The following is a 14,404-nucleotide window of genomic DNA, read 5'->3' on the forward strand; positions in this document are numbered from 1 at the left end:
GCCCTCGCTGTTGGAGCTGTGTATAGCAGTCGTAGCCACTTCATAAACCCCTCAGGTATCCCAAAGCGCGGTAGCGCCCTAAGCATATATTCCCAGTGGAGCGAGTCAAATGCCTGCTTGAGGTCTAGAGAGAGACAGCCTGCGTGGGGGAATTGCTTCGGCGCTTCTGACATCAAATGATGTAGTTTCCTAATATTCAGGGAAGTGCTACGTGCTGGCAGGAACCCTGTCTGATCCACGTGTATCAAGTGTGAGAGGAATGGCTGTAGCCTATTAGCCAGCACTTTGCTTAGTATTTTATACTCGGTGGGAAGCAGTGATAGTGGGCGGTAATTGGCCATGTCCATATGGTCCCTACCTGGCTTAGGCAGTGATATGACCAGTGCCTGTGCGGTAGTGAGAGGCAGTGTGCCCGTATCCCAAATTGCCGTATATAAGTCGGTAAATTTGGGCACCAATGTTTCCGCATATGTAGTGTAAAATTCGATGGGGAGGCCATCCGTACCAGGGGTCTTATTATGGGGAAGTCCCTTCATAGCAGTCCTGATTTCTTGTGGGGTGATGGGCCCTGTTAGGTCTTTTTGAGCCTGAGGCGGCAACGTGGGAAAGGTCAGTGTGGATAGGAAAGCATCCGTCTGTTCAGTGGGTACTCCCTCAGGCGCACTTTATAAAGAAGCATAGTAGGTCTTGAAGGCCTCATTAATCTCTCCCTGCGTGCAAACTCTTGTGTCATCTTCCTTCCTGATTTCATTAATCACGATTGTGGGAGGAGCATCTCGAAGCAATCTAGCTAGCAAAGTGCCTGCCTTATCTGCTTCTACATGTGTTCTTCGAGTGTATTCCTGGTAATCTATAATTCTAAGGGATTCCAACAGTTCAGCGTGTTTAATCCTCATTTCCTGGAGCACCCCTGAGTATGTGGCATCAGTCGCCGCCAGCTGTTTTAACCTACCCATTTGCGTTTCAGTGTCTATCAGAGATCTGTGAAGCTCCTGTCATGCACCGACCGTTGCACTAATCGCCCTGCCTCGTAATACTGCCTTAAATGCATCCCATTCTATTAATCTGCTTGTCGCTGTGTTGCTATTTTCCGTAAAATATCGGTCTATTGTGTGCAGTATATCTGTACGAAACGCTGAGTCTTCCAATAATTGCGGCCAGAGGCGCCACGTGGGAACCGGTGAGGGTATCCTACCCCACGTAATATTAATCTCCTGTGGATTATGGTCGGAAAATGTCTTGGGTAAGTATGTAGAGTGGAGTACCTGTACTTCGACATCGTCAGAGCAAAGGATCCTATCTATTCTGGTATGTAAGGCATGTACTGCCGAATAAAATGAGTATTCACGGTTGGCTTGGTGTCGCATCCTCCATACATCACAAAGTCTCCACCCCGTCATTCAGTGGTCCAGCGCCTCAGTTTGTTTGAATACCCCCGCACCACATATTGGCGGGTGCGATCTATCTAAGGATACATCTAACACCGCATTATAATCCCCTCCAAGTATCCAGGGGCATGTATCCCACCCTGCAAACGCTCCACTGAGCAGGTCCCAGTATTTGTCCTGATCGAAGTTAGGGGCGTATATAGAGCCCAATACCACCAGTTGTCCGTCCAGTGACCCCCTCACAAAAACGTATCTGCCTTCTTTGTCGATTTTTTGATCATGTGCTACAAAGGGTACTCCATGTCGCACCCATATCGTGGATCCCCTAGCGTAACCGGAGTAAGAGGTGGAGAAAACCTGTCCCCTCCATTTCTTTCTAAGTTTTACTACTTCACTCTCCACCATATGTGATTCCTGTAAGTAGGCTATCTGTACCTTGCGGCGTAGCAAATATGCGTGTATCCTATGTCTTTTGTGGGTGGTGCCCATACCCCGTACATTCCAGGTAATTATGGTATAGTTACCCAACCCATGCATTGCGATAATCTGGACATCCTTTGGGATGTGTGCATGTTGCGTGGAAGAACGACTATGGTAGCAGCTACGTTATGAAGGTGACCAACCCTCCCCCCAACATACCCAATACACGGTCTGGGACCAGAACCATACCAGACCACAACATAACATTGCAACGAGCAAATTAAAAATTGCAAACCAAGGGCCTTCGCCATATGGGGGGCGGCGCCTACACCTCGCATGCATCTGTGTAGTACCTTTACATAGCACTCTAGAGCTACAACGGTACCCGGGCCCAACAATATCTATCAGCAGTAAGCCAATGTACAGCAAGGATAGAGTATCAACAATGTACATTAGTTACACGTTAGAAACAAAGGCACAATATATACTTGCGTGGGTGCATCAACCAAATAAGTCTGTGATTAGTTGCGGTGTAGCCGAGGGGAACAGGGCCACACTGCCCTCAGAGTCCGATCCGTGCGATGTCTCTCCTTCTGTAGAAGATTTCGTTTCAGTACCAGCTCATGGGGCATTGGTGAAGGTTGCTGTCGCTATGATCGCCAGTTGTTTAGATTGTTGCAGCCGCTGTGATGTGATGCGTTTATTCGTGTTGTTTCTCCGGAAGCGGCCACTCCTACGGCTCAAGGAGGCAGTCTGCTGAGGTCCTCTCTCTGCGGTTGGCGGTGGCCGCGGCGCTAGTCAGCTCCATCACCTCAATCTAGTCCTCAACGTCACCAGGACTCTCGAAGAAGTAGGTTATTTGTTCAAATAGGGGTCTTTAGGCGAGCCGGAAATAGCAGGGCGTACTTGACATTCAGATCCCCCAATCGATGCTTCATCGCCATAAAGGAAGAGCGTTGTTGTTGCACCGTCACCGTATAGTCCGGATACAGGGAGACCCTCGTGTTCTCAAAGGTAATCTCTAGCCTTCTGCAATAGTGTATCCCTATCTCTGAAATTTAGGAATTTCACAATAAGAGGCCTTGGAGGGGCACCCGGCTTCGGCCTCCCAGTAGGTATTCAGTGTGCCCGTTCGATGCAATATTGCGAAGAGAGACCCTCTAACATGACGTGGTCTCCAAACCACTGCTCCATATAGCCAGTTGCGTCAGTCACCTCACTTTTCTCCGGCAAGCCGATCACCCGAATGTTATTGCGTCTCGCTCTCCCTTCTGCATCCTCCACTCGGTCCATTAATGCAGCTACATGCGTTTGAAGGCGCTTCACCTCGGCTGCAGTCTGTTTCTGTTGTGGGAGCACCTCCGCTAGGGTCGTTGTGTGATCTTTCACCGTATCTGCTACCTTTGCGTGATCCGCCCTCAGCAGGTTCAGTCCCGTGGTCAAAGATCCTATCTGAGACTCGATGGCCTTCCTGGAGTCACGTACTTCCTGCAGAATAAGGTCCAACTTATCCATCTGCGCAGGCACCACCGTGGGGGGGACACAATCGGACCCCGGTGTACTATCCACACTGTCCAGCGGTCTTGTGGTGGGTCTGGGCAACCTGACCCTGTTGTCTTGGTTTATTGCGCCCCATGTCTCTTGTACAGTGCGGCACCCGGTCTTATCCAGTCAGTTACACAGGATCAATAATTAGTGTCACACACTCAGTCCTCCTGGGGGTGCCAGTCGGGCTCCAGTCACAAATATATGGGCAGCACCGTCTCCAGGTATCATCAAAGGCACAGCTAGGGGCAGGGCAGGCGCCGTTACTGTTAGGCGGAAGAAGGGGGGTGGGGGGCTGCACAGCCTTTATGGGTCTCTCCCGTTGTGTGGGGTACCGTAGTGTGTTACAGCTCCTCTTGCTGTGTATGCGAGTGGGGGATGGGGGAGGGGGTCCTCCAAGTATCCACACAATGGGGGGGGGCTCACATTCGGCTCCCCGATGTGCCTCCTTATGTGTCCAGGCAATATCTAAGGGAATGTTGGTAGTCCAGATTAAGTTCACCCCCAGGCAGGCCCACACCTCTTGGCCCTGGTCTCTGCTCTGCAAACCATAAGGGCAACTACATACATGTGAAGTTTGGAGCCATCAACCGCCGAGGCTTGCATAGGTCACCTTCAGTTCCAGCCGCATCATATCTCCGCCCCTCCGTAGTAGGCCGCGCAGCCCCGGGCTCGCGTAGGAGCGCCTCCCGTGCTCAGCGGTCTCAGAGTTCTCCGCACTGCGATGTGCCCCGCCCCATAGTGCCCGTCGTTCCTACCGGTGTCCGCCGCTGTCGCGCTGAGCTACAGTCAGTAGCGGGCGCGCCCCAGGGTCATTCTTTGCTGTCTAGGGCAGCCTCTCCCGGCCGATAGGCCCACGCGGTCGATTGTCTCTGCCGGACGGCTGACAGCGTCCATGGCGGGGAGCCCCTCAATCTGCGGGTCGGTGCTCTTCACAGGCAGTGCCGAGCGATCATAGGCCCCTCAGCCACCGAAGACTACGTTCTGGGGCACCCTCACAGCACGGCAACTGGATATGGTCAGGATTTTTGAGGGCCCGGGTCTGGAGCTCCCTCAACACACGACCACCATGTTCAGTGGCTGGCCACGCCCCCCCAGCACAATTAATTAATATTACGTATAAAAGCATAATAAACACATCTAAACTGTACAACTATGAACCAGAAACAATGGTAAATATTCAAATTTAGTAAAAAGGTAAATATTAAGTGTACATCAAGGAATAAAATGTACTTCATAGGTCAAACGTCTTAGGCAGCACCTCTCAGTGACCTACTCCATTAATTCTTACCTTTACTATCTTCTTACGCACTCATTCCCTCACCTCAGAGCACTTGTCAATAACAGATCTTGCACTATCCTAGGACATTGCATATTGCTCAGAGAAATTAGCTGGTACCTCCACATCCAACAGGCATTATAAATGCACTAGGTCTCGCCTTCCATTAAATTAAAGCCATTTGCGTTGCTATACAATACCATTAGCAAAGCAAATGGCTTTAACTTAATCAAAGCCGAGACCTATTGCATTTTCAATGCTTGTTTCTATAGCACTGTTTTGTTTACTTAGCACGGGGAGTCTGTTTTTAGTTTCTTTGAACATCCTAGAAGTGCTTGCGTCTTTTATAAAGATCATCTGCAGTCTAGTTTCATTTAACACGAGGCCATTTATTCACGTCATGTCTCTGTTTATTAATTGTTCCCCAGACATCGTTAAAAGTACAGTGTTTCCCTCTCTTGCAGTCTGGGACCTTCAACACCTGGATGGATGTATTTTAATGTGTCACTCCCCCTCCCTCTCGTCTGCTGCATGCTCTCTTTCACAATGTCTCGGTCGAAGGAGAGTGCTGCAGAGTTTGTCAGTATATCTTCTGACATTTGAACTTACTTCATGTTGTGAGACAAATACGTTCTGTCGCTGCACATAGGCACTGGACATTTTCATTGGTCATGGCTATACCCTGCCAGCATGGTGGGTATTGTTACCTTGTCTTGGAATGTGGTCGCTTGACCAGTTCAAGAGTATGCAGAACTAACCTCTGTCCTAACCCATCTCATAATGCATTATTTTCTTCTCATGATTTAGTGATGTGCAGATCTATAAAGTTTTTTTTCTCATTAACTTCCCACATTTCTTTTTCTGTTTCCACCTTTTCACGGACTCATTGTTTGCTGCAATCCTTCCTGCTCGTGACTACAACTCCCAGCATGCTAGTGGGGAAAAAGCCCTCCCTGCTCTTCTGGCTCTCGGTTTTGTTGCACATTGTGACTTTCATCCTGCTGCTGGCAGAAATGGACAGTTTTCATTCTGAGTTTTCCCCGTCGGGGTAGGGGGTTCTGGGAAGGTGGGCCAGGGTCTCATCATTGAGCAAGTCAAGCGGCATATAGCTGTTGCCAACACTCAGGAGCTGCTGCAGGTAGGTATAGAGCAGGGCATGCCTTCTCCACTACTCTCTACCCCAGCAGGGCCGGACTAGCCGTAGCGGGCACCGGCGTTTCCCCGGTGGGCCCAAGGGGTGGGGGCTGGGTTGTGCCCGTGGGGGTCGCTTTTCCTACTGGGAGCCGGTTTTGCAGTAGTGCTGCAATATCGCCCTCCTGTAAGAAACGCTGGAGCTGTGCTTTTTGCTAGCACCCCCCCACACCCCTATCCCGCTCCCAAGGCCGGTCAAGAGCAGCAACCTGCCAGGGATGGTTGCTGTTCCCAGTCTGGCCCTGTTCCCCAGCTGTCTTATTTATCCCATCATCTCCCTTTTGTAAGACTTACCTGGCCTGCTGTAGCACCGCACCCGCTTTTATGCTTTTTTAACCCCTTCGCTGCGGCGGCAATTCCGCCGCAGCGCTAAGGGGGTGGGGCAGCCGCACGGAGCTCGCGTACCGGTGACGGAACCGCTCCATCACGAGACGCGGTTGCGCTGTGCTTATGACGGAGCGGCTCCGTCACGGCCCCGCCCGCTCTTAAGAACGTTCAGCGCAGGCGCGGAATCGCTGCCACGCAGGCGCTCCGAGCGGGCTGTGACGGAACCGCTCCGTCATCTGCACAGCGCGGCCGTGTCTGATGACGGAGCGGTTCCGTCACCAGCAGGAGAGGGGTTAAGTACCAGGGCTCCCTATTGCATTGCAAATGCTTGTTTTTTATTTGGTCTAATGACGGGGGAATGGGGATTATTGGCAAGTGTAGTCCACTGCCGGGAGCCATAAGGTGATATTGCCTCTTTGGTGTGTCCAAGTAACTACACTCACACCCAGTCACTGGCTTTCTGTTACCATGCACCATAAATGTCCTTTGATTTACAGTGATACAATCTCGAGACAACATTTCCATTTAAAATGTACCCTACTCAGAAATGATTGAATATAAGTAGTAACTATTTATGTATTTCCTTTACAATAGCTGAATAATTGATTTCATTAAATGTGATATATTTTATACGGCCCTCTGATGTTTTCTGCAGTGTGATACCTTTTATTGTCTCTGAAATATTTTTTTTTATTTTCATAGCATATGGTGGAAATTGTGGATAGTGTTATGAGAAATTTGCAAGAAGACTATGTCCACGTGGCCGACTTCGCCTTGGAATCTACTGGTGCAAGTATTGTGGCGAGTGGAACGTCGTCAAACTATGTGCCTGAGTTGACCAACGCGCCCTGGTACCTCTTTTCCCTGGAGAACAATTTACGGATGCCAGAGGTCATTCTGCGGCCAGATGTCCATCCTGGAAACTGTTGGGCTTTTCCAGGATCCCAAGGCAAGGTGGTGCTGCAACTTAGCAGAAACATACATCCCGTGGCAGTGACCGTGCAACACATTCCAAGAGCAATATCTCCTGATGGTCAAATCAAGAGCGCCCTCAAGGACTTCGAGGTCTATGTACGTCACATTCTGAAATTTAAAGGCAGTGGTAGCTGCCTCTTGCTGCATTGACCTTCAGGCTCATTCCACCGTGTTGCATTAAGGGTTGCGTTAGAGGTGTCTCCCTGAAGGACTTTTGACGCACAACATAATGAGCTGCATACTGAGGCTTCTCCTTATTGTGGCACACACTAAGTGCCAATAGTGTTCCACTTTGTAATTTACAAAGCAGTTAGCTATTGAACACATATAGATAGGGCCGCTGGAGTTATGTGATTGTGTGGCGTTTTTCGCATGATTATAGATTTGCTGCATTTGCCATATAATCCATTATCTGCTGCGTAATCTGTAGATTTTAACAACAAAATGTGTTTCTAGCTCACACGGTTCAAAAGTTACTAAGAACTTAGCAACACGTGTTGCAGCACAGTGCAAGGCCCTTTGCAAAGATTCACTGGTCAGCTTTCTGTTGCTTACTGCTACTTTCAGGTGGTAAACTGAGATTAATGAGGTGCATCCAATGCCCACACAGTGTTAACAAGTGTAAAAACTACCAAATAATGAAGTAATACTATCATAAAATGTACTGCATTATGTCACATAATTTGCCTTTTCTGCCTGCATAATTTATTCAACCCTGCAGCATAATTTGGCCCACCCATGCTGTATAATTCCAGTGGCCCTGCATAAACAAATCTTTTCAGCATCTCCCTTGGATGGTGTGAGGCAACCTCATCAAACTCTGGGGCACATGTACAACTGAATGACGGAGTGTGGTGTTAAGAAAAACTTGCTAATGCACGCTCGGTCATTCTGAAAGCGCACAGATGCACCGTATTTACAAAGATACGGTGCACCCCTGTGTTTCCCAATGCTAAATTAAGCTGCATTGTGCCAACGCAGGCACCCTTGCACCATAGTGCAAGGGTGCCTGCGTTGGAGGGAATGATTGTTTATGTGCAGGAAGGGACACCTTCCTGCACATAAACAATCAACTGTTGATTTGTAACTCATATGTGTGCTACATTGTGCAGCACACATAGAAGCTGCAAATCGTCATTTTTTTCAATGATTTTTTATGTGCAGGAATGGACCCCCTAGTGCACATAAGCAATCATTCATGGTGATTTGCTGTTTCAATGTGTGCTGCACAGTGCAGCAAACATAGAAACAGCAAGAACGAGGAGAAATAAATAATTTCTTCTCATTTCGCCATGTTAAAACCAGGTTGTCCCTGGTCTTAATTTTGGTGCTGCCCCATATTTACTCCATCCATGTAAATATGGGGCAGCGGCAAAATCAATGGGTGTTGCAGCGAAATGCCCACCGCAACACCCATTGCCCACCCCTTTCATTCTAAGTGTAGCGTGAAAAGGTACCTTATTTACAAGGCGGTGTTAAGCCACATGAAGTGGCTTAGCGCCGCCTTTCTGATTGTGCCTCATTCCTCATAAAATATAAGATCAGCTTCACAGACTCGAATAGCTGTAGAATTTGAAGAATGAATCCTTGTGTCCACACCTCGTTCTTGCTCTTGCTGTTGTGCAATCATTACACCCACATAGACATGGACTATTTTTTTAATGCTTGTTACAGTACAAATAGCAAACCCCTAACTTAGGGGTCGATTAGGATCGCGGATTTCCCGCATCCTCCGGGCCGGCGGAAGCCACCACCGGCCCGGAGGATGCGGGAAATCCGCTGCGGACCCACCAAAGACCCACCGCCACATTAGGATGGCTGGTGGGTCTTGGTTTCAGTCCGCCGCTTTCCCGCCGTGGTCGGCTTACAACCGCGGCGGAAAAGCTCTAATATGGTGGCGGTGTCTCTCAGACACCGCCAGACATATTAGGATGGCTTCCCAGACATGCTTTTCCGCAGCGGGTTCTCCGCCGTGGAAAAACATACGGATCTTCACTTCAGGGGCTCCTACTCAGGGCTAGCGGACGTCCGCGATCGTAATGTGCCCCTTGTTTGGGTTTATTAGATGGCTTACGTCTCATGTGCATTGAGAAAGCACAGTGAATAAGCTACCACATTGCTTTCATCTAGGGGCACTGAAGATGTAGGCAAGTCTAAAAAGATTTGAATCAGTCTAGAGAATTAAAGCTCTGTTGAAGGCAGTGTTATAATCTTCCAAGCATCACACAGAAGAGATGTTATATGAGCTAACTACTAAATTCAATTCAATTCAATTCAAAATGTGTAAACGATTTGGGACTCCTAGGAGGTCCACAAAAAATACAAACTTATTATTACGAGTGATAAAACATTACAAGCTCAATCTAGAAGGCATCATATAGTTATCAAGTACCTGCATTAGGATGAATACATTTCTTTTAAGTAAAAACAGACAATATTGTCAATAATCATGAAACATAAAAAATACTTGAGGTTTACAACATTACTTATCCTGGAATGTACATAGGACATTGGAAAGTTGCCAGTTCGTAAACAGAATAAAATCAAAAAATTCAATTTCAGCTAAAAAATCAATTTAGAATTAGCAGCAGGAAAAAGGAGTAACAGAACATCTCCCAAAAAAATGCGAAGGGCAGTATAGATATGCCAGGTCATATGCGGCAAAGTCCAAAGTTCATATTTGACTTTAAATGTTCAAATTGGAATTAACAGCAAAAAAAAGATAGCTGAGCATGTCCGGACCTGTGCAAAAGAGCTATTCAGTAGCAACCAGTTCATGTGCAAGATACAACTTGAGACCCACTTCAATTAAAATTTGAGGCTGGTAACAAGAGCATGGTGGAAAACAGAATCAACCTAACCCTATAGTGCAAAATAGCAGTAAAATAGCAGTAAATAGCAGCCAATCAGTGTGCAAAATGCAAAATTGATCAAATACAACTATGATAAATTACAATTAAAATTTGAGGTTGGTAACACGAGCATGGTGGAAAACAGAATCTAAGTGAGCAAGGGACTCACGTCCGAGCATACCCTGCCACACTTATGGCGGCCAAAAGCGGCACAAAAGGGGCTGGTGATGGATGGAGCATCAGATTGATTGATTGATTCAGATGCTCCGTCCATCACCACCCCCTTTTGTACCGCTTTTGGCCGCCATAAGTGTGGCAGGGTATGCTCAGGCGTGAGTCCCTTGCTCACTTTGCCACTGGATTCATGCAAGCCGGGCTGAAGACGGCTGGAATGCCAGAAACCGGTCCTCGGAAGCTTGTTTCCGGTCCAGGGAAGACATGGCTTGGCAGTTCGGGCTGGACTGTCCCCATGAGGCACAGGGTCAGACTGATTTGCATATAGCCATGTCAGAACTGGGGTGGCAGAGTGGGCTAAAGAACGGTGATGGATTAAACCCAAATCTTTTGACTGGGTGTGAGTGTTTGATTGATTCAAATGCTCCGCCCATCACCACCCCCTTTTGTACCTACTACCAAATGTGGGCGCTACTTTGAGGTGCATGAAAAATGATTTTACGTGCTACATGTATCTACAACGTGTGCAGAGATCTCTACATTTGGTCTCGCACAACAATGACCCTGTTGGTGCCGAAATCCAGGGAAGTCCGTTTTTCAGTATTTACCCATTGACTGGACTGGGCACATATGGTCCGGACTCCACCAATGGGAAAGTACTCGTAGTAGGTATTTTTTCAAAAGCGTCATACACATGTGTACAGTTAACACCTGTGCAGTCATACACACATGCATTGACACATGTAAAAATATTCACTGCCGTCAAAAACATCGCTGCTGTGCTAGCGGTGACATCGTAATACTGCAGGCAGGAGACTGCCGCCGCTGTGGTATGATGGTAAGACCGCCAACCTCGTAATCAATCCTTTAGTTTTATGCTGGTAATAAAGGGCATTTAACATTAGACACAGCTAGAAGGTCATAACACCCTCTGGGCAGAGATATGACTCCCAACTTTATTTAAGCACAGCAACTTTTTGAGAGGGAGAGCTGGCTTTACAAGAAAGCTTTATTACACTGCACAATGATTGTAATCTGGGAGGGGCTTTGAAGATCTGTTTTCTGTCCTCTTGTAATGTAATGGAAAATTACCAAACAGATCAAGTGACAGCTAGTCTAGGAAATGACACAAAACATCCTTGATGTTGTGATTCATCTGACCTTTGTCCTAGTTTCCTCCGCACCCCAGGGTTCGGGCAAGGTGACTCCGTTGACTTGAGTCATGGATGCAGATATTTTTCTAAACAATCAACAGCCTACCACCTAAAAGTGCAATCTACTACTAATCTGCAAAGTGACCATTCAGTGTTCAGGATGATAAATTGTACCAGAAGATGGATGGGCATCTCACTGTTACCAACAATTGGGAGTCATACACATTAGGATTAAGGGTTGTTTACTCTGGTGACGAAGACACATAGGGGACAAAGAGCACAGACTCAACTAGCTGGCTTCCACCAGGGACAATTGGCACCTTGGGTTAGTAACCAAATGGCCCTTCGGCCATGATATCTCAGAAACCTAAGGTTGTACAATTATGGTTCCTATGGTTCTGAGCTCAGGACCATCAGCTGCAGTCAACATAACAAACCCAACAAATGTCTATGTCAATGGAGAAATTCTATGTGTACAGATTCGTGGATGGGCAACAAAGGTTTCCAAAATGCCAGAGAAGTTCAGTAAATTTCTTCGAGCCATGCTTTTGTCCACCCCTGTGTGACATGCCCAGGTGTTCACTGTCTAGTGGTATGGGGGTGTCAAGAGGCTCAGAAGCAGACAGAGGACCTCATTTACAAGGCCATTGTGCCGCCTGTGCATCACTTTTTTTGACCCACCGGCAGCGCAGTGTGCCTGTCCATATTTACAAGGCCACATAAAGTCACCCTGCATGACTTTTCATGGCCTTGTTAATATGGGCCCCTTTTATGTGTTACTCTATGTGAAAGGGGCGATCCATGGGTGTTGCTGTGGGTGTTCCCATGCAACATCCATGGAACCGGACAGATTCCCATATTGACAAAGTTTTGTAAAGCTTGGAATGCGTCACAATCCTACACCCCTCCAGGGGAGCTGTAGGAGTGGCGCAACGAGGAGAAATACCTTTTTCTCCTAGTTTTTTCCTCTTTGTATGAAGAAAAAGCCATCAATCATTGTTTTTGTGCAGGAAGGTGTTCCTTTCTGCACAAAAACAATCACTGCCGCAACGCAGACGTCTTGCAACATGATGCAAGGGGGCCTGCACTGGCATATGGCAGCCAATTGTGCACCGGCGCAGGGGAAAGCACATGGATGCGGCGTATAGTTGTTAATACGACGCATCCCTGTCCTTCTAAAATGATGCAGCTCGGTGCAGCAGGATGGCTTGCAGCACAGTGCTGTGTAATGTTTTTTGTAAATGAGGTCCAGGGTCCTTAAGCATCAGTGGCGCACATCTAACCCACTGCTGATGCAAATGTCTTTCTTTCATCTTAGATTTGTCCAGGTCAGATGTACCTCAGATCCTCATGGCTCCTCAGCTGGCAGTCTTTGTGACTGGGCTTCTAGGTCCCTCTCCTCTACAGTCAGTCCAGCAGCTCATCTTTCCTACAGGACAACACCGTAGGGTCTTATCTTATGGTTTAGGCTTTTCCCCAGCCTTGACAGAAACTTACACTCAAAGTACGGCTCTTCCTAAAATAAAATGTTTCCATTGGTGGTGCAGAGTTTCCGTCTATTATGAAGTCCTGACTTTGAAGAAGCAGTATTTATGTTTTTTTTGGGAGGGAGTTTTACATAGCGGAAACTAGACCCGAAGGTATCAGAGCACTTTACATGAGCACCAGTTACGTTACAGACGGACACATCATTTTTTGTTAGGCACAGGGAGATTAAGTGATTTGCCCAGCACCACAGAATGTTGAACGTCCCTGCCGACACTCAAACCTGGTTCCCCAGCTCCGAGGTCGAACGCCCTAGCCGTTAGGCCACATTCGCTCCCCGTTGGGGCCTACTGATGGAAAACACCGAGATGGCCATAAACAGTCAAAGCAGTAAATTATAGTTTTTCTGCCTATGTATTGCGGGTATGTTTTACCCTACAGACTCAACTTTCAGTCCTAACTCTCCAATGACAAAGTGAGCCAGCCAGTTTAAATGAACTGGTCAGTACCTCTAGGAGAAGGTTTTGCCTGTACAAATAACACAATGCATTCTTATGTTCATGTATTGCAAGCCTCAGATTTTTATTATGTATCTTCTGTTGTGTGCTAACAGTTTTGCTTGGAACTCTGTCTAGGGATTAAATAATGAAAGAGGGGAAAAGGCTACTTTTCTTGGACAGTTTGTGTACAACTCTAAAGGTGATCCTATCCAGGTCTTCCAGTTATGGGTAAGAAGATATACTTTTTTCCAGCTCAGACCTATTTGCATATATTTGTTCCCCTGTTCTTATTGTTTATTCCCAGTTGACCAAAAATGCAAGTATTCTTGTTCTGGTTGTGAAGTTGGGGTTGTGAATCAGAGATACTGCTCTTCCTAATTTGTGTCACTTAATGGAATAAATTAACAGCTGTGCATGGTTAATAGCTTGGACTACGCCTGGATTGTGACATAGTCCAAGTTCCAATGGCCTAAGGTAACTTTAAAGACTTTATATGTTTAATGTTATAGGACACTATCCTTCTTCATCATCAGTTAAATCCCCTGACACATGCATCAGCTCCTTTATAAGTCTGAGATTACCACCCTCTTTTGACAGAAGCATTGACCCATGTTTTCTCCACCACTGTTATCATTACAAACATTCAAAATGATTCTCAAACTGAATTTAGTATTTCAGGGCTGCATTTAGACTGGCATTGGGTTTCAGACATAAACATCCACTCTCTCTTCCTATTAGAAAAAGTCACAGATAACCAAAGAAATGTATACTATGGAAACCTCTTCCTTCAAGGCAATTCATCACAGAGTCCCTCAAACATGATAGTTTGACATACATTACTCTCATTACGGATCACCACTAATGCTTGGAGGTTTTCTAGATCGCAATGTATCACCCAAAGGCTAGCCTTCCCCTTGAGTGACCTCCGAACCTACATTAGAGAAATTAACTTCATTGGTGATGAAAATTTGAATCTATGAAATTCTTCTATACCTTCTTCCTCAGGTGACCCAATATATTATACTAGTTATTTTTTAGGCACACAATTACTCTGACTGCCTGGCATTGTGACCTTTATGTAAATGCCCTTTCAATTGTAATGTAGTCTGCTTCT

General features: G+C 46.8%; 1 protein-coding gene across 1 annotated transcript in view; it reads left to right on the forward strand.

Annotated features, from left to right (window-relative positions):
- Window positions 1-6,855: 6,855 nt before the first annotated feature.
- LOC144783298 (SUN domain-containing protein 3-like) overlaps window positions 6,856-14,404 on the forward strand; it is a 61,464-nt gene continuing 53,915 nt past the window's right edge. Inside the window, exons 1-2 of the mRNA XM_078662346.1 lie at window positions 6,856-7,221; window positions 13,426-13,518. Of these exons, the coding sequence (XP_078518472.1) occupies window positions 6,856-7,221; window positions 13,426-13,518 (459 nt within the window). The remainder of the gene's footprint in view (window positions 7,222-13,425; window positions 13,519-14,404) is intronic.

The sequence above is a fragment of the Lissotriton helveticus genome, chromosome 9 (genome assembly GCF_964261635.1).
Source record: "Lissotriton helveticus chromosome 9, aLisHel1.1, whole genome shotgun sequence".
Lineage (NCBI taxonomy): Eukaryota > Metazoa > Chordata > Amphibia > Caudata > Salamandridae > Lissotriton > Lissotriton helveticus.